Genomic DNA, 25,228 nt, shown 5'->3' with positions numbered 1-25,228 from the left:
ATAATATAATACATTTATGATGAGTCTTAAAACTAAGAATTGCACTGTAGATATATTATGTGTTATGTTTAAAATGCTGTACCTAAACATTTTCAAAGGGACAATTTGTAAATTTATGAACTATAGAGTGACCGAACGTAACTTTTGGACAAAGTTTGCTAACCGAAAATAGTGTCTATGGACCATAGATAAAAAATAAACTTAGCTTCACTCAGAAATCAGAATCTAAAAATAAACAAAAAGATTTACGAGTGATAGATTTACTAATACCTATTAGGTGTAGGATAGGCGAATACTATATTAGGTTATTAATTTATTATATTGAAATGGACTGAAACTTAATTATGGGAACGCCGCCGCCGCACGCTTATGGTTTCATATTAATTTAGTTTTATACCGTTTATTGTTTAAGTACTTCAGTACCTAATTACGATTTACATTGTTTATCCTCTTCAATGTATCGTAAATACTAAATATCGTTAAAAATATTTGAGATTTTTTAAATTTTTGTTGATGTATAAAATTACATTTTAAATAAAAGTTAGATTACATATATTATAACCGTACGGATGTCACAGAATTAATATTTCAAGTTTCAACTGTAGTTTGAAAAATATTATCTTTTATGGAATTATAATATTTTATTAGTGATGATTTGCTTTTCTGGAGTGAGCTCAGCTTCCGCGGGGCCCTGTGCAGGGGCACCCGTTGCACTGCCCTTGTTCCGGCCCTGGCGATATGCCATCGTACGATTTGTTTATCGTACGAAAATATTATCGTACGATACTATAGTATCAGACATTTTCAGTTTCCATTTTTTTTAGTTTTTTTTTCTATAATATTAATAAAATTTTATCTGTTGGGTAAAAAAGCTTGAAAATTTAATAGAAGGTTCCTAGGTTATTGTTTCAAAGGCAGATGAAAAAAATTAAAAATCCTTAGTCACAGTTTTTATTTATAAGCATTTAAAGTTCAAATCTTGACAAAATACGGAAAAATCACGAAAATTAGCAAATTATTTTGAGTTGAGAATTCATAAAAATTTTTATTTTTAAATCTAAGATTTGAAAATGTAATACAAGATTATCCATAAGTTTGTCTACCATTATCAAAAAAAAAATGTCTACAAGAAAGTAAAATTAAATTTTTATGAGCGTTTGGATTTCATATTTTTACAACTTTTGATATTCACTCGATTTCTCATGTAACAATTTTCTTATTTTATTGTAATTAAAAAATGAATGACCGTAGGGACATGAAATTTTGACTGAATGTTTATAATTGCATTTTCTATACACCATAAAATTTTGAATATATTTTGACTCTTTTTGAGCTGTTTACGGACATTGTCAGTTTTCAATTTTTTCTATAAATATCAATAAAATTTTATTTGTTGGGTAAAAAAGCGTGAAAATTTAAAATAAGGCTCCTGATATATCGTTCTAATAGCACTTGAAAAATATTAAAAATACATAGGCACAATTTTTTTTCATAAGCATTTAAAGTTCAAATTTTGACAAAATTTATCAAATTTATAATTTAATAATTATTTTGTAGTTAAAAATTTATAAAATGTTCAAATTTTATAGCTAAGGATTGAAAATTGAAAACAAGGCCCTTAGGCTCCACGTAAATAGGTTATATATAAATTACTTTATTCACAATAATATCATCAAATATACTTGGTAATATCATAGGCTGACTGACCGTTTTCGCTCAGAATCGTTTTTCTTATACAATGATATTATATCATTGAATTCAAATTTAACACCATCCATTACAGTGACTCACTTGTAACCTACTGTACAGCAGAGCGACATCCACTTACCCACCTTTTTTAATTCAATATTACATGAACTTTTTCATAAATTCGATACGTGGATGCTGAGAATAAATAGCGAAATATGGTATTTTCTGGTATGTAACCTTTAGTATGACATTTGTATGTATTTGTATGACCATCCCCGCCATTTGTATACCACTTGTAAACATCTTTGTGTTTGGCTGTTTGAGCTTTGAGCATAGTGTTATAGAATTACTATTTAGTATTTACAGTATATTTTTTGTACAATTTAAGGTACTTATTTACTATGTTATATTATTTGTGTAAATGCCTTTAGTTATTATTTGTATAAGCTATAATTAATAATTATTATATAGACGCACAGTGTGATACATTTAAAAATAAATATACATATACCTAATAACTATAAATTATAACATCAGGTATATCGTATATTATACATTATATATTTTATAACGTTATGACTTATGGACTTCGGAAATAAATTCCATTTTATGTAAAATAAATGAATAGGTAGAATATAGAAATGCAGAATTTTTTTATTAAATAAACAATCATCTTTTCAAGCTTTTTCATAATGTCATTTAATTTTACATTCTACAATAAAGATTTAGCTTATGTTATGCTTTCCAGTTTCCATTGATTAAATATATATTTAGTCTCCAAATATCTTTAAGTATACGGTATATCAACATAAAATAAAGGTTGCCCCCCCCCCCCCCCATAAAAATTGCCCAAGTTACGCCCATGCCTTGGGCAATAAGAGACAGAGGCCCTCTTTAAGGCTCGCAGTGCCAATGTAATTTTGTCCATATGAATACGCTCTACGGAAATAATGATTCTGTTCTGTAAAATCAACCAAATTTGATCATTTTTTTTAATCAATAGAGGGTAATATTCTACAAGCCGCAATGAACTTCATTTTTCAATATTTTAAGCTCAAATTTTATGATATTATGTCTTTAAAATTATTACAATTTCAAGCTTTGCTTTTTTTATAAATTATATTATACCTACCTTTATTTTAAATAAAATAAAATCGGAAACTCAATGCGGCTTGTAGGAAGTCTTCTTCTTTCATTTCCGTATCTACCCCACCCCCTCCTCTACATAAATAGGTATAGGGCCGTAAATTAGTGGGAACGTATGATAGTTAAGGTGACAACTAAAATATAAAATATAATTTTAAAATTTTATAGAATTGCGGCAGTTTGAAAAAACGGCACCGGCCCCTTAACACAGAAATTAAAATAATGTATAGTCCCTTCCGCTACAAGTACCTATAAAATTATTTTTTAGAATTTTTTTAAATATCAATATTTTCTTGATTAAATTAATTTGGAACGTACGTAATAACTTTTTTCAAAATAATATTTTTGGGAATTTGCTGACACGAGTATTTTTCTTAATTTTTTTTTTTTATTAGGTCTTCCTATATTTATATTTTATAGATAACAAAATTTAAAATTAAAAGTATTATTATAATAGTGGAACAGCATAAAAATAGTAAGAACTTATAATAGTTGGTAACATAATAACTAAGAAAAAATGTCTGTTCAAATAAAAACTAACACTGTATATTATGCTAGAGTCAATAGATGGTATAAATTAATCAAATTGTATTATGTGTAGAGTCCAGCGAACGAAACACATCGAATGTAAAAGAATAGTCACGTTTGAAGAATGGATCAATGTAATACTCCATATAATATTTTGAAGTTCGAACAAACGCCTTTATCACCGTAAAATGTTCGTAGGGATCAAAGTGTAAATTTATATTTATACTATGTACATTCGAACTATATATTATTATTGGTACAAATAATTAATCGGACTTGAAAAGACCGATAATGGCGAAAACCTTTGATACTCAACAAAGTCATGATGATAATATTATTTGTGCAGATTCTCGCAGATAATGGAAAACTATAAAATACATTTACAGTAGTATTCAATATATTTACTGTGATTTTATTCACTTTGTACTTGCAGTGGTGAACAGTGGTGTCGTACATAATATATTATACCGTATAAGCAATTAACAATGTGTATTACCTAAGTATTGTTTATTTTTAATTCAAGAAACTAAAACGATTTTGAATTTACAAAAATGAATGTAGTAATCGTAGCTATACTGATTTTAGATATTCTCGTTATCGGTGGAATAGCAATAGATGATATAGTTGTTGAATACAAATCACATACAGGTATATTTTTTAATCAAATAACTAATTTAAGATATATTTATGACCCATTAAAAATTATTTGTTGACGTAAATAATAAGACAAATATTACAAAATAAGATGTACCCGTGTATTATTTATGTTAACTATATTGTGTCTTATTAAGCGTACATAAATATTTTAAGTTTTAACCAGACCATTGACATATAGGTATAGGTTACACCACCATCAGGGATCTCAAACCTACGGTCCGCGGACCGGGTTCGGCCCACCAAGGTTTTTCACGGTCCGCCAAGTTAATAAATGTTTTGAAAATAATATTTTTATTAAATTTTATTCATTTAGTAATTAGTTTTCATTGTTTTTAATTTATTGAATTATTTAAATTAAATAAATAAATATTTTTTTTCTTTTTTGTTATTCGTAACAGCTTATAATAGTAATTTATACCTAAATACTAAGTACTAACACTAACTAATAATAGAAAAACTCGTTATAAAATAAAAAAAAGTATATTATCGAACATTCATTTTTCTTAATAAATCTTATCTATTCTTCAATTTTTTGACCACTCTATTGCCTCTATTCCTCTAAAAATGGTGTCCCGCATTGCCAAAGCGTATCTCAAATTTGGCACGCCGTAAAAAAAGGTTGGAGACCCCTAAATATATAATACCTACACAAAAAGGTGAAGCCGCTACACCTTTGTATGTATTATATATTTATACGTACCTCAATATTACCAATACGTTACTTTAGAATTAAATATATATAATATATTATAAAAATTCAACTACCCATAAGAATTTTTACAAAGATAATTTATATAAGAGTATTGTATATTGATATAACTTAACGTATTAATTAGTTTCTAATAAGTACAAATTTCATCGATTCCTTATAGAAGTAGACAACCTCTGTAATTCTAGTTGAATTTGATTTTTTAAAATATCCCAATAAACATGTACACAAATTAATACATTGTTGCAGTTCATTGTGCTGATTTTAACTGTTTCGTTTAGTGATTTATTTCCATTACATTATATTGAGTGTTTGCAATAAAATCATTTATATTTTTGAATTTTTTTTTCTCAGATAACTATGACATCACAACAATTTATAAAACAACGTCGCGATATAATGCTGGAGAAGAAAGCAATCGTAATTATTTAATAACAAACGGAATTTTAACAGTTTAACATGGAATTTACTCTTTTCAGGAAAACATTTCAATATATCCAAGTGTTTCGGGTGCTATGATGCAAAAATTCATTTGAGAACTAATGCTATTGGTATGCCACTTGAGTTTAATGGATTAATTTTGAGTTCTGATAAGAAAAGTTTAGAACTCATAGTAGACAGAAAGTATAAAACCAGCATTTCCACGCGAAACCAAATTGAGTACAACATCAAAGAATGGACCATCTCGAAATTATCTATGGCTAGTATGTAAATTACTATATTGAATTATATGTTCAAATTTTGATAAATGTATGAAAATAGTAGGTATAAGATGATAAAATCTATTCTAAATTACATAAGTATACATTATATTACATAATATTATATAATATGATATTATAGTGAAACAATAAATAATAAAGTTTATTTAAATAGACTTATAAAAAATGTCCTTAAAATCTTTTCAAAAGCGTTCAGTAAGTATTTATTTGTATATTAATAAGTTTAGGTTTTTAAATTTTGATATGTAGGTACTCAATTCTTTATTCTTTACAGATCCAGCTGAAATTTTGAAAAACTATCCCGATTATGAATTATTATTGTGGGATGCTAAAAGCAATGCAGAATCGTTCAAAATTAAATGGAAGCAAAGGAATTCAATGAAAATGTGTATATCTGTATCATATTTACTAGAAGATGAGTCTAAATGTACGTTTTCAATTAACTTAACTGATGAAGATAGTCCTTACAAACGAGTTATATATTCTACTATTATAAAGGAATCGGTAACTTGGTTTTATACATGTATTTAAATATATATTATGAACTATATAATATTAATGTATTACATTATGTTTAAAAGTACCAAGTCACTTCACATACATTTTAATACAGAAGAACAAATACATTATTTTATTTTACGTATTTCTTAGAAGATAGGTACATCTATATTATGAACATATAATTCCTTAGGTTTTGGAGCCATACAATTTCACGGAAATCATGAAAATTAAATATACCATTTTTTAAATGTATAGTAAAAACTATATTTTGAAAAAAAAAATATCCAATTGGAATAAAACATTTATGTTATATAATATACTTGTATGTATAAAAAATGGTCGATTTTATTTAAACTTGATATTTTACAGAAAGTACTAAAAACGGCATTGTTAAAAAGTGATGATTGGTGGTTATATGAAAACAAAACATATACTTTATACTTTAATCTCGAAAAGAAATCATCAAGAATACGAAAGTACAACGCGTACGATGATGATTTTGATAGTGATAATTGGAGTTATGAAATAAAATACAAAGACGGTTGTAAGATTGGAATCAAACGAATAGCTCAGTGTACAGACGAGTATGGTAATAAGCATTCGTAGTTAATTTATACATGGGTAATTCGGTAGCATAAAACATTTTTTTTTTCAAACCAATTAAATTATATTTTGTTTAAATACACTTCCGATGTATACATTTTCATTTTATGATGATAATAATATTATGTTGTGTAGAAAATGAAGAAATATTGACAGTAACTGCAGAAGAATTACGAAGTACGCCATATGAAAGAACATTGTTTACCTTCAATGTTTATCCGTTTGATGGTAAGGAATGACGCACATCAAAATCTATTTTAAAATTTTAAATACTCTATCAATTCTATCCTATGAAAAGATATATTGGGAAGTGGGAACAAAAAAAATGTTTATAAATATAAATTACAATATCATGTCGACAAACGGGACACTATAGGGTAAAATGCATTTCTATTTTTTAAAAATCTTGAACGCAGTTGACTCTTTAATGAAGGTCACCACACACTGCAGCGGTGGCGGTACAATTATTTTGTCTTGGTGGTACCACCTCGGTGGGGGTAAAATTGTGCTCGGCTTCATTTTTCCGTAATCACTATACCACTGCAGTGTGTGGGGAAAGAAAATTCTCCATCCACCACGTACGATTCCTGGAACTTCATTTGTAGAGGCTAAAACTTAAGCCAAACAAATACAAGGGATGTGTATAAACGCAACGCACTATTTAACGGTTAATTTTTACCACGGTCGAATCAATAATGGCGTGTTACCATTGACCATTCTACATATATTACACTTGTGCTAAACATAATATATCGGAAATTTTAGTCAATACGCAGCAAATGGAATCTATACTGCCATCTTCAGTGTGCGCTAACGGAGGATTTCCAAACAAAAACGGTTGTACGTGTCCTCCCGGTTTCAAAGGCAATAAATGCGAACACGGTAAATAATTTGAAAATATGACTAAAATGTTCATAAATTTTAAATCAAAAGTGCTTCGGTGTTTAAATAAATAAATAAAAATAGTGCTACATAATAACATTATAATATAAGTATTCATCAGGATGCGGACCGAACACGTTTGGCGTCGACTGCGCCGGAATATGTTCAATGCGCCAAACACAATGTCGACAGATGATGTTTTGTACCAAAGGTTTTGGGTGCAACTGTCCGGCGGGATATAGAGGAGACGATTGCACCACAGGTACCTACTTACTGTAGTGCGCTATAAATAATTTATTATACGGATTCAGATACAAGTTAATATAAGAGAAGAGGTCAGATTTACATGAATTTGCCTACAATTTAAATATGTGCATGAATACATTTTTTCTTGAATAACATATTATTATATATTTTAGTGTCTTAAGGCATTTTATTTTCGTTTTGAACTGCATCTTTAGGAAAATGAAAGTGTTCAAAGACTAAATATACATTATTGGTTTTGATGTACCTACGTTAAATATTTAATTTTGTAAATTAAAGCATTTTTATTATTAAGTGCACATAAATCAAGGCTTTATTAATAAAAATATAAATTGTATTATTGTGACTATTCACGTTGGTCAATGAATCTTTTACGAGTAGAATGTACGAGTGGTACGTACGGCGTAAATTGCAAGCAACTATGTTCAGATCAATGTAATTCAACATCATGTGATGCTTACACCGGTGTTTGCAACAAAGGATGTGCGACTAGTTACATAGCACCGGATTGTAAAGAAAGTAAAACTATAAAGATTAAATCTCTATAGTGTTCGGAAAAAATTAAGATAAATGTATAATTCGATTGCAGAGTATCCGTGGCTCAAATCTCCACCACAACTTGAGTTGTCGGATTTTAAGTCACTAAAATTGAAAATTGATTTTAATTCAGAAAACATACAAGGCAGTAGAAATGTTAACTCTGTCTACTATCAAATCATATTTAAGGTAAATATTATAAAACATGGGTATTGGGTACATTCAACAATGTATATTATACTAAATATACATGGATTAAGGAAATCTTAAGCTATAATGACAAACATAAAAAATTAAAGGTATCTAATAACATATTAAAAACGAATTATAATTTACCCATAAAAAAAAAAACAAATATGGACTTACATTAGACTAAAATTGGACCCAACACTATACTTAATTAAAAGTCTTTATATCAAATACCAATAACAACAATAAGACAAATATCAAAATAATACACTTTTGATGTTTCTAATACAAGCCAAACTATAACTAAAAAAACTTAGGATAAGGATTGTAATATGCAATTATAGTAAGTATATAGCAGTTGAATAACAAATCAAACAAATATTTCAAAAAATTAACTGACACTAGTTTAACCAATATACGCCTACCGGGGTTTTTGTACATTTATCTAACTGGAACGCTTCTTATTTCGGTACATTTATTTTATTTATGTTTGGTCTGGTGTGGCGTGGACGTACTATACTGGATCATGTGACTACCCGGGTTATTATTGACGAATCCTTGCCCCACATAAACACTGATGCTCAAACACTAATAAAAAATATCCATAAATATCTTTATCCATATTTATAGACCACTTCAAATGAATCGGAATTCAAACAATTGGAACTAAAAGAAATCAGACAGCAAAATTCCGTTATAGAAATCATAGACAATCTCAAACCAGGAATATCATACTCCTTTGGTGTGATGCTAGTTGCAGAAGACGGAAATTCCAACATAGAGGATATCAAAATAGTCAATTACACGACCAAGTGCCTATGTATACATAATACTCAATAACTTAAATATAACTAAAACTATTAATAACATTTTAAAACAAAATAGTATAATAGTACAATCAATTGCATAAATTTTTTTGTTGTATTATAGTGTCAAGAAATATAAATTATGATGTAAGCTTATTGAGTGGTACAGACTACATCAATGTTACTTGGAACAAGGTAAACAACTAAAATAAAATGTTATATAGTGTTTCTGCGTGTGACTTATGGTTATTTTATTGTTTTAGTTAAGTTTGAAACAATATATTATGTTATTATGTTTGTTATTTCCTGTAATCATGTAGGTTAATGATCAAAACGAAGAAGACTGCTATATAACAGGGTACTTGTTGAAACTTATGATGGTGAACACACCTCTACAGCAACAAGGTTTTTCAGAAGAAGTAATATCCAATGATAATCATGGATATGTATTTGAAAATCTACTATATGGTGAAAAATACGCAGTTCAAGTAGCAGCAATATCGGCTACTGGCCAGGCCAAAGCATCTGAAATATCATATATTTACACCGAGCCTTATGGTATGTAATACAACATTTGAGGAAACATAATTCTAAACTCTGAGCGGGTGTATATTTTTTATTTTTAATCTATCATCACCTTTTGGGGCAGTGAAAATGCTTCGATTTTCTACTTCAGCATATTTTCTGGTAGGAAAGTGAATCGAGTTAGAACTTCGGGGGAGTCAAAAGTAAAAAATTCTCAGCAGTTTTCAAAGTTGTCACGAAAAACAAACAAAAAATTAAGGAAAACCCGAGGTGACCCAACTAATCTAACCTTAAGAGTCGAAATGCATTTACATTTAATACAAAGTTCCTCAATAAGGCAAAACGATATTAGAATAGCAGTTAAGAAATATTAAAGATCCACAGGCATTCGTCGCTGTTTTTATATTTAAGTATTTAAAATTCAAATATTTTCAAATTATATTTTAGTTAAGAATTAATAGAATGTTCAATTTTTATATCTTAAGATTGAATATTTAAAAACAACAATGCTTATAGTTCATACTGATAAAAAATTCTAAACAATATAATATATATTATATATACACAGTATTTTAATTTTGTTACCTATTGATATTTAAGTTAAAATTTGGACGAGATTAGATATTTAAACGAAGATCAACGATTATAGTTATTTTGTTATATCTAATCAAAAAAATTATTCGTAAGTACCTAAACCTACTTGAAACTTTTTAAGTATAGATATATTATTATATAATTATATTTTATACCTACGCACAATGTCATTTTCAGAAGCAATTGTTTCGGTGAAAATTAATTTAACCTACTGTAGTACTAATGACTAATACATAATAGCAAAAAAATTACTTTAATCACCATAATATCATAAAATATACATATTTTACCTAGTTATGTTAGAGGCTGACAGACTGTCTTTTCTCAAAATCGATTGCAACTATTTTATATCTTTGAATTCAAATTTAACTCATCCATTACAACGACCCCTCTTGACACCTACTACCGTACTTCCCCATTTTTTTTTTTTTACTATTATACCTAAACCTATATTTAACTACCGCAAAAAAACATTAATTTGCACACTCATTTTGTAGGATTTGTGCAAATAAAAAACATAAAAGCCAATACAAACCAAAGTTCATCACTGATAATAACGTGGGATGTTGACGAAAAATACGCAAATACGCCGTTACATTATAACATTAAATACAAGGTATGATAATCATATTATATTATATGTATTTAATAACTTAAAGGTAGGCAGGCAATACGTTTATACTGTAAATTACTATATCAAAAAATATTTTCAATCCTGTGCCTAGATCAATAAGCATTTTAGTTGTTCAAACGAAGTCATAACAAATATCTGGACATCGCTATTAGTTTACTCAGATAAGAATCAGACGCGAATCGAAATTTGGGATTTGATACCAAACACACAGTATGTTATAAAAGTTGACCCCACAGTTAAAGGATATACTTACAACGATAATGCTAATATTATTTTCGTAAAAACACCTATCTCTAGTTAGTAGTTTTCGTAAATTTCAGTATTAAACATATTCAAAATTATTTATAATACCTGATAAATGGATCATATTATTATAGATCCAAAATTAAAACCTATAATGATTAATAACGAAAATGGTTGGTACATAACCAATCAAAGTGCATACTTCGATTGGACGATAAACAAGACCGAATGTTCAAAGCTAAATGGTTTATTTCAAGGATACCAAGTCATACTTCAAGTTAGTATAATTATAGCATCTATATAGCTTTCTAATACCAACGTCCAACACCTATACATAAATTTAAAATGTTGTGATTATTTATTTCATATATAACTATATTATAAGCAACGTAAATTGATTTGTATGTAATTTAAAAAATATATTATACCGTATTATAATGTATAGGATATTGTCGAGGGCACGCAAGTATCAAACTCGACTACACAAAACACAATGAACTACGACGGATTAAAACCCAGCACCAAATACGAACTGCAATTATACGTACTAACGAATTATGGATACAACTTGGAACAAGGATTATTGATACAGTTCCAAACCAAAACTAAATGTAATAAGGTTTTCTATTGCTATAAATGTTTCTACAGCCTACAATACTACAAAATAGTTTTACTGCAATTTCCCTTCCCCCAATCCGATGAATACACCACTGGATGTACTATTTATACCAACTATACGTAAAATCGTAACAATATGTACATATATTATAAAATATTTTTATTACATTTCAGTTTTAGAACCAGTAGACGATTTAATAGTTTACAAGAAAAACTTGAAACGCAAATCGATTGGCATCAGATGGAGTTTCCCTGACGAAAACATCGTCAACGGTTTTATCGTCAGCGCAATCGACGAGAATATGAATACTACAAAGAAAATTACCATAGAACCCGAAAGATGCGTGGTTTGGCAAAAATTATACTGCACTACTTTTGAGAACCTAATACCAAACCACCAATACACCATAAAAGTATAATGCTATTCAACGAATGTCGAATTTGAAGATTTAGTAAACAACTTTATTATAAAATTTCGTAATATTGTGTATTTTAAATAGGTAAAAGCCAAGTCGATAGACTACCCCACAGGTGGTTTTACGGCATCAGTCGTCAGTAATTTCAACGACGGGTGTAAGTATATAATATACCTTGTCATAGGTCTCAACTCTTAACAATATGTTCTACAACAAATACAAACAGTTGCAGATAAACCGGAAAATCTCAGGACAACAGACGTAGGCTCCACGCACATTTCACTGGAATGGGACATACCGTGGATATTCAACGGTGTGCTGAAATCGTTCATAGTGAACACCGAAGAGATTTCGTCTAAAGACATCGATAAATGCTGTGATACCAAACCCGATTTAGAGATTCCTGTTACAGAAGAACTCCCAACTTATAACTGCACGGTAATTATGAGATAAAACTTTTTATATACTTTTTATCGATCGCGGAACGAATAATAGATATATGTATAAGCAAGTATATTATTATAAATTTTAAAATGCATACAGCCATTGGCGGAAACAACTATATTATGTCTATACAGAATTATAAACCGTATATTTATAGTATAACACATTTCAGATAAACGACTTGAAGCCCGGTTCCACTTATTCGATCGGTGTATTATCGAAGACTTCGTCATATGGTCAAACTAATAGGATACACGTGACGACTCTATCCACTCCTGTGGTCGCTAAAGACGTTGACAACTATCCGCCAATTACACCTGCAACGCAGACGTCAGACGGACCTGAAAATTAATTTCAGCTTCGTGAAATTTGTATTATTATTATTTTATATTTATTGAACTTTATTATTATTCATTTGAATACCAACTTGAAAAAAAAACATGTATAATGTTACTAATCCCATACTATAAATTTACTTCATTTTACATGCCTATGAAATGTATTTCAATGAATATGTATTTTTAAACAATGTTTAAACTTTAGATCATATTATTATATAAATTATAATCATAATAGCTGAACATTGATTTTTAAATCTTTTTTATCCCTGAATATTTCATTTATTTCAGATACCTACAAGGTATTCACTGAATTTGGGCGGCTGCGACGGCCAGCTTGAGACCAAGGCTACTGTCGTAATTATATGTAAGGATTATTTGCAATAAAAATTATAAAAAATTCATAAATCTAATAATAATGTGTATACTGTATTTAATTCGAAAAATATTTTAAATAACAGACAAACAGGACTTCTAAATTTTAATTTTAATAAGAGTTTCGCGGAACCCTAAAGTGAACCCAGTTTCAGAAATGCTGTACTAGACCATTCCATAGTAATATAATATTTTGTTTTTATATTACACATTTACAACTGTATAGTAAATGAGTAATACCTACTCCCGTGTCCTGCTGGTGCATCGAGTCCGGCCCGCATACAGAACAGCTACTGAACGATAAAATATAAATCGGACAGAAATCGCACGAACTTGTCGCACTAGCTGCGACATAGGACATAGCGGACTTTCAATGGCGTAATAATAGGCTATTAATGATTTTATTTACAACACTGAAAAATACATAAAGATAGTAAAATATACTAAATACGGTTTAGTGTCTAGGTATATATACTTATTTTCTTTAATAATATCAAAAAAAGACCAAGGCGGGATTGATTGTATACGCATAACTTGCAAGATTTGGGGGAATGAAGCGCTTCTGTAATAATTATAATAATATTGAATAAGCTTAGGTGGCGCCTTAGCCCCTAAACCCCCTTATTTGCACCTATGCATACAGGTAATGTCAGAATTTAAACTTTCTGGGATTACATTTTCTGGAAAATTATGGTATACGTCCTACGGTCAGATAAGAACACTTCTTCTGTAAGACCAGGACTAAGATTTATACCTACGTAAAACTACGTTCTGTAAGTATAATTTCACGCTTTAAACTTGGAATTTAATTTTCTGAAATGTTATGGTCTACGTTATCACTTTCTGGGATTAAAATCCTGTCTAGGTATATATTTTATGTTCGTTTTATTATCAATATGAAAACAATTCTGAAACGTTAATACTGCTGGTTATTTTATTTTCTGTCATTTTGTTTTTCTATTAAATTTACTTTATGGATTACTAACGTTCAGTACTTTGGTTAATTTATTTTCTGGAAAATTATGGACACCCGTCAACCGCCCGGTACCTTTCTGAATAGAGGAGTATATACTCAGTGGCGGATCTAGGGCTTAATTTTGGGAGGAGCATGGGGGGGCAAAAGTACAAAAAGTACCAAAATTAGCTAAAGAATTGGCTAAGCATAGTGTAAAACAAAGGAAAACTACGACGATTGGGGGGGGGGAATGCCCCCTTTGCCATCCCCCTGGATCCAGGCGCGGCGTTTAGGGGGGGGCCATAGGGGCCATGGCCCCTCCCTAGAGGCCTAGACATCAAACTACGTAAAAATAATAATTTTTTTCAGAAATCTGTATAGAAGTTCTAAGAATTATAATCACGGCCTCTGTAGGGTGTAAATAGTTTTGGTATGTTATCTGGCCATGTTATTGATAATATAATCTTGAATCTTTTATCTTATATCTCTCATGATATCTCTACGCTTCGCGCTTATTCGCTAAACTATAATATTAAATATTGAATTTTCAAATTGTCTATAGTAGTATAGTGTAGTAGTGTGTACTGTGTATTATAGTGTGTTCCGACTAGCGACTACTATTAACTTTTAAGTTAATTGTCATTGTTTGATGCTTTGTTTCGCGCAGTTGTTTTTCCAGAGAAAAGTGTACAGTGTATTGTATTGTATTATTTGTATTAATTATGTCGTTTTCTAAAAGGAAACAGAAATCCATTTTTCAATTTTTTCGAAAGAAATCAAATGTACCACTTGATAACAATATTTATTTTACATTTTTACCTTCATACCTACCTATTACATGTTTTTCCTCTGTTGGTTGAAAAGTAGTATCATTTGTGGACCCAAAGGATATTGCCCCCCCCCCCCCCCCTAGAAGACGAATCAAATCCGCCACTGCCTGGATCTGCCACTATATGAACTATTGTTGTAAAAAGTAAAACGAGCAACTAACATTGAAACCTAATCATGAAGATTAGAGATAAAAGATAATCTTAATTAGAGATTAATTAAATTAGAGATTATCTCTAATCTTCATGAACCTAATATTAGCTTATAATCAAGGTGGATATATATCCACCTTGCTTATAATATAATATAATATGATCGAAGAATATTGGTCGCTGATTTCTGTTATCAGTTCCAGTCTTATCAAAAGTCGGTCGAGTTACAGTAACAGGCAACAGCTGTCTAGCACTGATCTAGAGTTTTGATTGACTATATTCAAAACCGTGGTTACCATTTAACAGTAGAGAAAAATCTTCCTAATAACATCATGCTAGGGCGCTAGGCAGGTAGGTTAGTTAACGTTAGCATAATATTCTTATGTGTTCAGTGTAATTCTGTGAGTCCCGGTTCACGCAGAGTTCAAATCTTATAATATTATCATTGAGTGACTTTGTACTTATTACTTTCTTTTGAATTCCTCAGTACCCAGACAGTCGACGTCTTTCAATTTTTCGTATGAGCAGTACAATATTAAGAAATATTGTTTCCAATTTTTCCATTTGTACATTTTCGACATGTTACCTGGAAAACTAGCTTTTGTGACCGGTAAGTGTGATTGTAAATGTCTGAAGTAGGATGCTATTGTTGTACCTACTAATTAAAATAAAATGTTTTGTTTGCAACAACACACAATGGGAGCCGGAGGAGAAGCAATGCCAACTGATATATATTGTATGTTGTAGGAGCCGGAGGAGGTATCGGTAGAGCGATTTGTCGTGTGATGGCTAGAGAAGGTGCTACAGTAGTAGCGGCAGACTTAAGCATAAACAATGTACAGACCACTGTTGATGAGCTTACAGGTAGAATTCATAACTTATTAGGAATAGAATTCACCAAAACAAATTTTAGGTGAAGGTCACAAAAGTTATCAATTGGATGTATCTGATGCTGAGTCCGTCACAAGTGTATTGAAACAAGTGTTTACGGATTATTCTGCGCCGCCGACCGTAGTGGTCAATGCTGCGGGAATCACAAGAGACAATTTCATGTTAAAAATGTCTGTGCAAGATTTTGAGAGCGTATTTAATGTTAATGTAAAGGTAATAGAGCAGTATAAGGAAATCAATCTTCTTAATTCAATATTTTATGTGTATCTATGTAAATATTAAAATTGTATCATATTATTTAAAGGGTACTTTTCTTATCACCCAAACCATTTGCAGAGAACTGGTGGAGAAGAACTTGCCTGGTTCCATAGTAAATATTGGAAGTATAGTTGCACAACGTGGTAACATAGGACAATGCAATTACTCGGCTAGTAAGGCTGCCGTTGAAGTCTTCAGTAAAACAGTAGCATTAGAAATGGCAAAGTTAGTTAAATTTTAATTTTTAATGTCTAAAATGATTTTAAATTATATACATTCAGAAAAATTCACAGACACTTTTTCCAGGTTCATATCTAATTTAAAGTCATTAATCAATCCTCTTATTTCCCTTCTCTCTGTATAAAATACACTCATTACCAAAGGCATTATTTTCCCATAGTTAGTTTTGTCTGGATTCCTTATTAAAGTTATGGACATTACATTGCACTGATAAGCTAATCACTATATTTATATTTAACTTGTAAATCATTTAACCATCATATTAAAAATGTCTATTATATAATATGTTTATTATATCTTATTTTTAACCAATACAGAAAAAATATGGTTTTATTAAAATTTTATTGTTTTACTAATAGATATAACATCAGATGTAACACAGTGTTGCCTGGGTTTACAACCACTCCTATGACTGACATGATACCTGAGAACATTAGAGAACATTTTAAGTCTGTCATTCCCTTGAAGAGGTTTGCCAATTCTGAAGGTAATCACTTTTGAAAAATTAGACATATTTATATTCATTATCATAATGCTTGAAACAAATTCATGTGTGAATCAAGTCAGTTCATTTTTTACCAACAAATATTGTCATCTAAATACCTAACTCTACTTTAAATGTTTTTTTTTTATTTTTGTATTCTAAAATATGTAATATTGTTTTTTAAATAATATATTGAAAATAAAATTAATGTTTATGTTTAGGTATTTAACTCTAGAGACATATTTTATAAAAAAGTTATTTTTATATTATTTTTATTGTTTACTATTTATTATTCATCTATTAAAGCAGCAAGTCATTGAGTGGTTAGTGAGTACAGTAGATAGGTAAGATGTCATAAAATAACTCATTATTTGCTAAATTTCTCTTAATTTTTAATACCTGACATCACCACATATATGTACGATTATTATTCTTTATTTAAATTTAAGTACCGAATGATAATAAAATTTGCTCATTAATATTATACAAAGTAATTATTTAGTCTTTAAGGTATAGTATTGTTTTAATTGATATGATTAATTTTCCTGTTTGAAAGAAGACCTTCTGTCAGCAAACCCAAATGCTATTGAAGTAGCAAGATTCTGGTCAAGAATAATAAAAAACTAAAACAAATCTACCAACCCTGACAATTATGTTACCATAAAGTTATAATTCTATTTATATTTTTTTATTTTATTTATCTACTTATGATTTATTATCATTTGTTCGTATTGATCTAATTGTGGTTGTACGACACAAAATAATAATAATTGTAATGATTAGCATTTTCTTAAAAAAATTTATTTCTATATATTCTTATTTATGTTTGTTGCACAACTGTCTAAATTACTGGAACTGGAGTCAACCATATATTGGTATTAGTATGTATGTACTATGTATGTAAGAGTACAACCTAACAACTGTTTTATATTCTTATATACTTATACTTACACTTTTAAATACAATATACCTATAATTATGTTTACTAAGCTTATATTAACACATTACACCTAGTCTATTAAGAGTGTTGTAAAATTGTTGATTATTGGTTAATGGTATTCAAGTACTTTTTCAACTATTAAATATTACCAATTAACATGTATTTGAGTAAATTTGAAATACTGTTTTACCCTATTGAATACTTTTTTTCGAATTTTAATTTAAAATATTTGGAATTGTTGTAATAAACAATCACCACTAAAATCTTATTTTTTCTACATAATATGCTGCTACTAATATAACTGATACTAATTTTGAGTTTACAATGTTTTTGAAATGTAACACACATTTCAATGATAGGTATAATAGTTTTATTAATTATTGATACAATGATATTATATTATAATAATTTTAATGTTCAGAAACATCTTGTTTTATTTTATACATTTACTTATCAGTAAATCTATTAAACTATCATTAGAATAATAATAAGAGTAAATTGTGAGATTGAGTTATATATTTTGTGCAATCGATATACTATGGTGATGTGGTCAACCTTTCAATGTAAAATAATTTTTAGTATATTCATAAAAATTTCATATTGGGTTCATGGAATCAATTTTCTTCTGTCTAATTCAAATTGTCATTCTTTTAATGACATTCTATTAATAATAAATTGTCATTTATTTTAATGAAACTTGGCTCCGTTTTTTAAATGTATAGTTCCATATTAAATAGCCTTTCACCAAATGTAGTGAATTTAGATTGATTGAGTTTGAATTAGTCTCCTGGCCACTTGTTTACCCACGAGTATAATGATAAATTATCTTTTAGAACATTTGAAATTTTAGTATATTGAATTATATAGTTATATGTCTTTATTATTTATCATTTATTTATATAATAGTTCATGTTGTAAAAATTATGTTAGTGGTGTATATTAAAATTAACTAATTGAAAATAATATAGATTTAATTTCAAAATTAATTTTTGTTTCTTATGTATTAAAATGATTTAAAAAATATTCTTATCAAAATTATTATTTATGTTCTTAATATATATATATAATATATATTATATGTTAAATTACGATAATGTTTGATTTGATGTTTAATTTTAATTTTACAGAAATAGCGGAAGTAGTAACGTTTTTGGCGTCTGAAAAGAGTTCATACGTTACTGGTACGTCAATTGCAGTTAGTGGCGGTTATTAATAATATTACTATTATGTAGCTTTTTTATGGGATAAAATTTTGGTGAAAAATTATTTTTAAATATAAAATACTTGTGTTATTAATTCATTTAATTGTTGTATGAGCATATGCTGTATCTATGCGACAATGTTAATATTATGAATAGTCTTTATTTTTGTCATTAAATATTTTGAATTTAAAAAATATATAATAAATATTTTATTTGTATTTATTATGTATTTACAGATGATTTTTGATTATTCATATTTTTATCTTTTACCCAATGACAATTCATACTATTTCTTCTGTATATTTTGTAGTTAGTCAACAAGAACTCCCATTTAATCTTTAAATGTATATATTCTTTTAAATATAATAATCTGTTTCAAACTTAAATTATAGTGCTTAGTGAATCTTCTTGGATGTCAATGCATTATTCGTTTTCTCTCTAACCAACATGCAACATAGAAAATGTGTGGTCAGTAGAAACAACCTTGTGTTGTTAGTATTAGTATTATAGTCAATTGACTTATTATCAAACTTAAAATATGAACATTATTTGTGTCTTTTTACTATAATTAAATTTTAAACCATATTATTTTACATACTAATAACTTGCATTAAAACTTAGTTAAACTTCCTAAAATAGCCTAATTTCCAATTTTAAGTGTGGGTTGAGGAAGGAAAACAAGTCAAGTTAATATCCTCTTGAGGTATTAATTCAATGTTTAGAGTATGTGAATAATATTAAATAGTAATTTTTTTTTAAACATAATGAAGACTAAATTGATAGTTAATTTTAATATTAATTGATTTATCAATTATGAGTTATGGAAGTGTAATAATAATAGTATTATAATTGATTATAAAATATAACAATATTTAATCAATAATAGTATTTTCTACATGTGAAACATAATATGGGCACATTGTGAAATTTCTGTTGTCTTATTGTAAATTAAATTTTAATCTGATCTTGAATTTTACTATTTGGTTGATAGAGTATGATCATATTACTAGACATTCAGTCTAAATATCTGATAAGATAATAACCACAAGTACATTTTAAAATAATACCAAAGATGAATTGAATGAACCCTACTATTAATTAGTGGGGATTAAGTAATTATTTAATATTGTGTGACGTTAATTAAGTTGCCTACCTCCAAATTGTACCTATATGTTTTTTAGAGCTACTAAACGATGGTTTTCCGTACGTAAAAAGCATAGGTTATAGAAAAACCATTTTTCTGAGTCTCAGAATTTAAAAACGAAATTAAGTCGATCTGATGTATAGTTGGTACTAGTTACTACATAGGTGGTAAGACGGTAAGTGTCTGTAAAAATTTGACTTGCTTGCTAAAAATACTTGAAAATTAAACATAAGTTTCCTCATAAGTTGTTAGTGAACATTAAAAGAAAAGTTGAGCTTAAATCCACTGTATATTTTGAGCGTTTATTTTGTGTTAAGAATTCTAAAAAATTTTTCTATTAGTATTTAAGATTTTAAAATTAATACCTAATTATTAAATATTAATAAACTAATTTTTTTATGAGTGTTTGAAGTTCAAATTTTTTCGACATTGGAGACAGTGACAGTGAAAAATTGATTTTTAGAGCGTATAATTATAATGTTAATGTAAAGATAATAGAGAAGTATAGTATAAGAAAATTAACATTAAAGTCTGAATTTAATATTTTATGACTGTGGACCTATGTAAATATAAAATTGTATTATTATATTATTTAAAGGGGACTTTTCTTATCACCCAAACAATTCCCAGAAAACTGGCGGAGAAGAACTTGGTAAAATATATTAGAAGTATAGTTGCGCAACGTGGTAACATAGGGCAGTACAATTACGCGGCTAACAAGGCTGCCATTGAAGTCTTCAGTTGCATTAGAAATGTCAAAGTTCGATAAATCGTAATGTCTACAATGATTATTAATTGTATGGTCTTATTAAAATTGTATTGTTTTACTGATAGACACAACATTAGATGTAGAACTGTGTTATCGGGGTTTACAATCACTCCTATGACTAAAATATGGAATCTGAGAACACTAATAAAGAACATCTTAAGTCTGGTCTGTACTCTGTCATTCCCTTGAAGAGATTTGCCGATTCTGAAGGTAATAACTTTTGAAACATTTGGATATTAGACATATATTTAGGTTAAAATTCACTTTACCGGCTCCTCACGATTTTCACTTTTTTTGTGCTTAAATCGATGGTGTAAAAATCGTTTTCGGAAACTTATTTTAGAAGAAATATCCGTTTCAAGTTTGCATTATTTTGCATGGTAAATAGCAAATATCTACGTATAATACGTAAATGCATAAATATATAAGTAGGTAGGTAGGTAAACGTATTGCACGAGTGCCGTTAAACATAGTAGGTAGATTACTGCGCGTGTAATAATATTATAGTCAAAAGGTTACGTCTTATAAAGGTGCAATATTGACTATTGTTGAGTTATTAGAGTATTAGATCAATTAAAATACATGTATGTTTCATAAGTAGGTTATTAAATAAATATTGTAATTTCTATATTTAAAAAAATAAATAATAATAGTATAGCCGTATGCCCGTATAGGTAGATACTAATATACTATAATATTATAAAGTATATGATACTCTTAAATAAATACAAATTCAAATCTCGTAATCCAATTCTCCCTCACGACCCCGAAAGTCTTGCTGTTTTTGGCATCTGAAAATAGTTCTTATGTTACTGGTGCGTCAATTGTAGTTAGTGGTGGTTAATGGTTATTAATATTAATATTAATATTAATATGTATAGCAACAATATTTGGACGGAACAAAATTTAATGAAAAATAGTTTTTAAATATAAAATAGGTAGGTACTGTCTTGTCGTGTTATTAATTGTTTTATGTGCATATTACTGTATCAATGCTAATATTATGAATAGTCTTTATACATTTCATTATAGATTTTGAATTTAAAAAATATATAATTATTATTCTATTTATATTTAATATTTAATATTTTAGTATTTATATTATGAATTAGAGTTATGACATGGATTTATAATAATTTTATCATTGATTATAAAATAAAAAAATATTTTATCTATTTTATGTAAATGTCAAACATAATATGAATCGTAAAATTGCTGTCATCTTTTTGAAAATTTAAATTTAATGTGATCTCGGTATTTTACTTTTAATATTGTGTGACGTTAGTTAAGTTGCCTATCTTCCAATTATTGTACCTATTATATATTATGTTTCTTTTAGAGTTACGTGCTAAAAGATGGTTTTCTGAATGTTAAAAACAAAAGTTATAGTAAAAACAATATCTCAAAGTCCCCCGGAAAACAAAAAAAAAAAGAGGAGAATTTTTCCTGCTGTTTAATAGGGATTGAATGTACTTAGTCATTGTCCATTGAGTACCTAGGTTACTGTAATAGATTAATGGATGTCATGTAGAATTTGATTTAACGATAAATCATCGTATACGCACACGGTACACTATAGTACTATATGATGAAAAACGATCCTGAGTGGCTACGATCCATCTGGGTTCAGATGTTTAGGTACAAAATAGTTCGTGATTTTGTCAATATTAATTGATAAAAGCTTAATTAAAAAAATATTATTTTAGTTAGTATTTTAAGTACTTATGCCTTATAATATTTTTTAATTTCTGTAAGAAAATTTTGCGAGGCACCTTGTACCTGTACCTATTACATTTTCAAGCTTTTTACTAAAAGAAAAAAAGTAATCGTAAGAAATAATTCGTATCCAGTACATTCAGATTTTACTACATTTTTATCGAGATCGTATAATTCATTTCCACCTACTTTGTGTCAAAATAAATATTCGTTATCTTGGAAATTAAGTATACGATTTTAATCTCGATAAAAATGTAGTGAAATCTGAATGTACTGGATACGAATTATTTTGTACTAAATAAACCAATGAAGGAAAATCGTTAGAAAACTTTTGTAAATTCATGGTTTTTAATAAAACTTAAAATAATTTACTGGAAAAAAAATAACACAACTTGATTGTAAAACGGTTCGATGGTGACTAAATGTTTTAAATAATATCTTGTCTGTCAAATAAAAAATCGTTTTGAATTAATTTTCTCAAGAAAATTGGTTGCACTGCAAGGGAAACTTTCCCCCTTGAACTTTTTTTATCTCCCCATAAAAACTAACTCAGACTCCCCAAATTACTACTACTTACGTCCAATATAAAATGCAGTAAAAACTACAAATAAAGTTTAAAGTTAAAATTAAAAAAAGCAGGTTAGTGAATTTCGCTCTGCTGTAGTAGGTTACAAGTGGGTCACTGTATAATGGATTGTATTAAATTTGAATTCAATGATCCCGCTTTTAGCGTAATTTTTCAGTAATTTTTCCCGTGGCATTATAACTATTGAGAAAATCGAATAGGTACCTCTCTAAAGTACTATCTTGATCCAATTTGCTAAAAGATAAGATAATATATGTTGATATCGTAGCACTCTTTCTGGCAAAAATTTTGTACACAGGATTAAAAAATAAACACTATAGTAAAACCACTAATTTCGTCATTCCGCTCAGAATCTAAAAATGTTGTGCTTATATATTATATATATGTATTATACGTTGCTGTAAATCACACATGTAAAACTGTTTTGAGCTTCGTTTTGAACTGTGCATAGCAGAAAACAGAAACAAATATAAATATATATATATGCATATACAGGGTCATTCACCAAAAATGCTTACCCCATAATATATTTTCATTTAATAATGAATTTATTCAAATTCTAATTTTTGAATTTTTTTTGTTCTACAACTAATGGAGTGGTGATACAAATTTCTGTTATGAAATGAGAAAATCTGTGAATTATTTAGTGGATCATTTTGTTAAACATTATTTGATGTAGGTAAGGCACCTTATTCTAATTTGAACGAGTATAGTTTCACAGTTATTAAGATGTTTGTATTTTAAGGATAATATTGTTCTTAAAAATGGTTTTACAAAAATATAAAATAGATTTAATATTGGATCTATTATTTATAGGTACTATAATTTTTACAAATTTTTACAAATTATTAATATTGATTAAAATTTTGATATAAATTTTTATTAATCATTAACATTTCCAAATCACCATTGTCCCCATATCTTTCAAACCCATTATCAAGGATCCATTACTCATAGTACACAAAGCTGAATAACTCATAAACGAGTCATTTGAATTTGAATACGTCATAATTTACAGTAGAAAAAGAGGGTTCTCATTTAAAATAATAAGTTCGTATATTTACAAAATAATAATATGGTCTATAAGTATTAAGTATATTTAAAATTTTCAAAATTAGATTTTAAATAACTGCATTATTGAAGAAAAAAGTGGTGAACATGGTTGGTGAATCCCCCATATACGGTAGGTAGTAGGTACTATATCATGATTAATTTTGGAGATAGGACGTCTTGGTACAATATATCGTTGGCAAAATCAAGAATACCTACAACTCATAAAGTTAAAAAATAATAGTTGAATAGTGTGTAAGTGTAAACGTTTGTGGATGCATTAGCCATTAGGTATATATAAGAGCGATGTTACTGTCAATTTTTTTATATATATATTATTAAGCCATCAATAGTGTCTGACCATATAGGTATTGTAAATTTTATTGTTTCCTAATGGGTATGACTTATAAGACATTAGGAGCGAGGTGTGAGGACCCAGAGTATCGCAAATCAAATGAAAATGAAATGTTTTTCTAAAAATCTTTACTAAACGAATCAAATAAGTCGACAAAGTAGTAAACGAGCCTGTAGTAGCCATAATTCAATTCGAGGTAAATCCATCGAGAATCCAGTCTAGACTCATATAATTAAGT

General features: G+C 28.3%; 3 protein-coding genes across 4 annotated transcripts; all 3 read left to right on the top strand.

Annotated features, from left to right (window-relative positions):
* Positions 1-3,722: 3,722 nt before the first annotated feature.
* LOC132943715 (uncharacterized) lies at positions 3,723-13,290 on the top strand. Its single transcript, XM_061012776.1, has 21 exons — positions 3,723-4,011; positions 5,084-5,149; positions 5,209-5,433; positions 5,726-5,955; positions 6,322-6,541; positions 6,691-6,783; positions 7,321-7,437; positions 7,559-7,699; positions 8,083-8,220; positions 8,291-8,427; positions 9,058-9,247; positions 9,358-9,428; positions 9,554-9,791; positions 10,850-10,968; positions 11,078-11,282; positions 11,364-11,506; positions 11,675-11,840; positions 12,022-12,260; positions 12,348-12,420; positions 12,490-12,701; positions 12,880-13,290. The coding sequence occupies exons 1-21, from the start codon at positions 3,915-3,917 to the stop codon at positions 13,057-13,059; spliced, it is 3,300 nt and encodes a 1,099-aa protein (XP_060868759.1). The 5' UTR covers positions 3,723-3,914; the 3' UTR covers positions 13,060-13,290.
* A 2,263-nt stretch (positions 13,291-15,553) lies between these two features.
* Positions 15,554-19,610, top strand: LOC132943696 (estradiol 17-beta-dehydrogenase 8). Of its 2 annotated transcripts, none has more exons than XM_061012747.1 (7): positions 15,554-15,706; positions 15,843-15,965; positions 16,103-16,219; positions 16,269-16,459; positions 16,551-16,729; positions 17,104-17,231; positions 19,296-19,610. In XM_061012747.1, exons 2-7 carry the CDS (start codon positions 15,935-15,937, stop codon positions 19,379-19,381), a joined length of 732 nt encoding a protein of 243 aa, XP_060868730.1. In that variant the 5' UTR covers positions 15,554-15,706; positions 15,843-15,934; the 3' UTR covers positions 19,382-19,610. The 2 variants fall into 2 exon arrangements, with proteins under 2 accessions (XP_060868730.1, XP_060868731.1); XM_061012748.1 differs by having other exon boundaries at positions 15,558-15,695; positions 15,840-15,965.
* Positions 19,611-19,817: 207 nt separating this feature from the next.
* On the top strand, positions 19,818-22,127 carry LOC132943606 (uncharacterized). The gene is made up of 3 exons (XM_061012637.1): positions 19,818-19,838; positions 21,113-21,254; positions 22,057-22,127. The coding sequence occupies exons 1-3, from the start codon at positions 19,818-19,820 to the stop codon at positions 22,125-22,127; spliced, it is 234 nt and encodes a 77-aa protein (XP_060868620.1).
* The last annotated feature ends 3,101 nt before the right edge of the window (positions 22,128-25,228 follow it).

This window comes from Metopolophium dirhodum, chromosome 4, assembly GCF_019925205.1.
Source record: "Metopolophium dirhodum isolate CAU chromosome 4, ASM1992520v1, whole genome shotgun sequence".
Taxonomy (NCBI): Eukaryota; Metazoa; Arthropoda; class Insecta; order Hemiptera; family Aphididae; genus Metopolophium; species Metopolophium dirhodum.
Note: the sequence above shows the minus strand (reverse complement) of the source record. Positions and strands in the feature narration are given on the sequence as shown.

Bases quoted from the DNA above. Each gene is read 5' to 3' on its own strand.
- LOC132943715 (XM_061012776.1), top strand. From the start codon at position 3,915: ATGAATGTAGTAATCGTAGCTATACTGATTTTAGATATTCTCGTTATC. The intron at 5,150-5,208 runs GTAATTATTTAA...TACTCTTTTCAG, and splicing joins TGCTGGAGAAGAAAGCAATC to GAAAACATTTCAATATATCC. The intron at 11,841-12,021 runs GTAATAAGGTTT...ATTACATTTCAG, and splicing joins GTTCCAAACCAAAACTAAAT to TTTTAGAACCAGTAGACGAT.
- LOC132943696 (XM_061012747.1), top strand. From the start codon at position 15,935: ATGTTACCTGGAAAACTAGCTTTTGTGACCG. The intron at 15,966-16,102 runs GTAAGTGTGATT...TGTATGTTGTAG, and splicing joins AAAACTAGCTTTTGTGACCG to GAGCCGGAGGAGGTATCGGT. The intron at 16,730-17,103 runs GTTAGTTAAATT...TTTTACTAATAG, and splicing joins GTAGCATTAGAAATGGCAAA to ATATAACATCAGATGTAACA.
- LOC132943606 (XM_061012637.1), top strand. From the start codon at position 19,818: ATGCAACATAGAAAATGTGTG. The intron at 19,839-21,112 runs GTCAGTAGAAAC...TATTATTTAAAG, and splicing joins TGCAACATAGAAAATGTGTG to GGGACTTTTCTTATCACCCA. The intron at 21,255-22,056 runs GTTGCATTAGAA...CGACCCCGAAAG, and splicing joins GGCTGCCATTGAAGTCTTCA to TCTTGCTGTTTTTGGCATCT.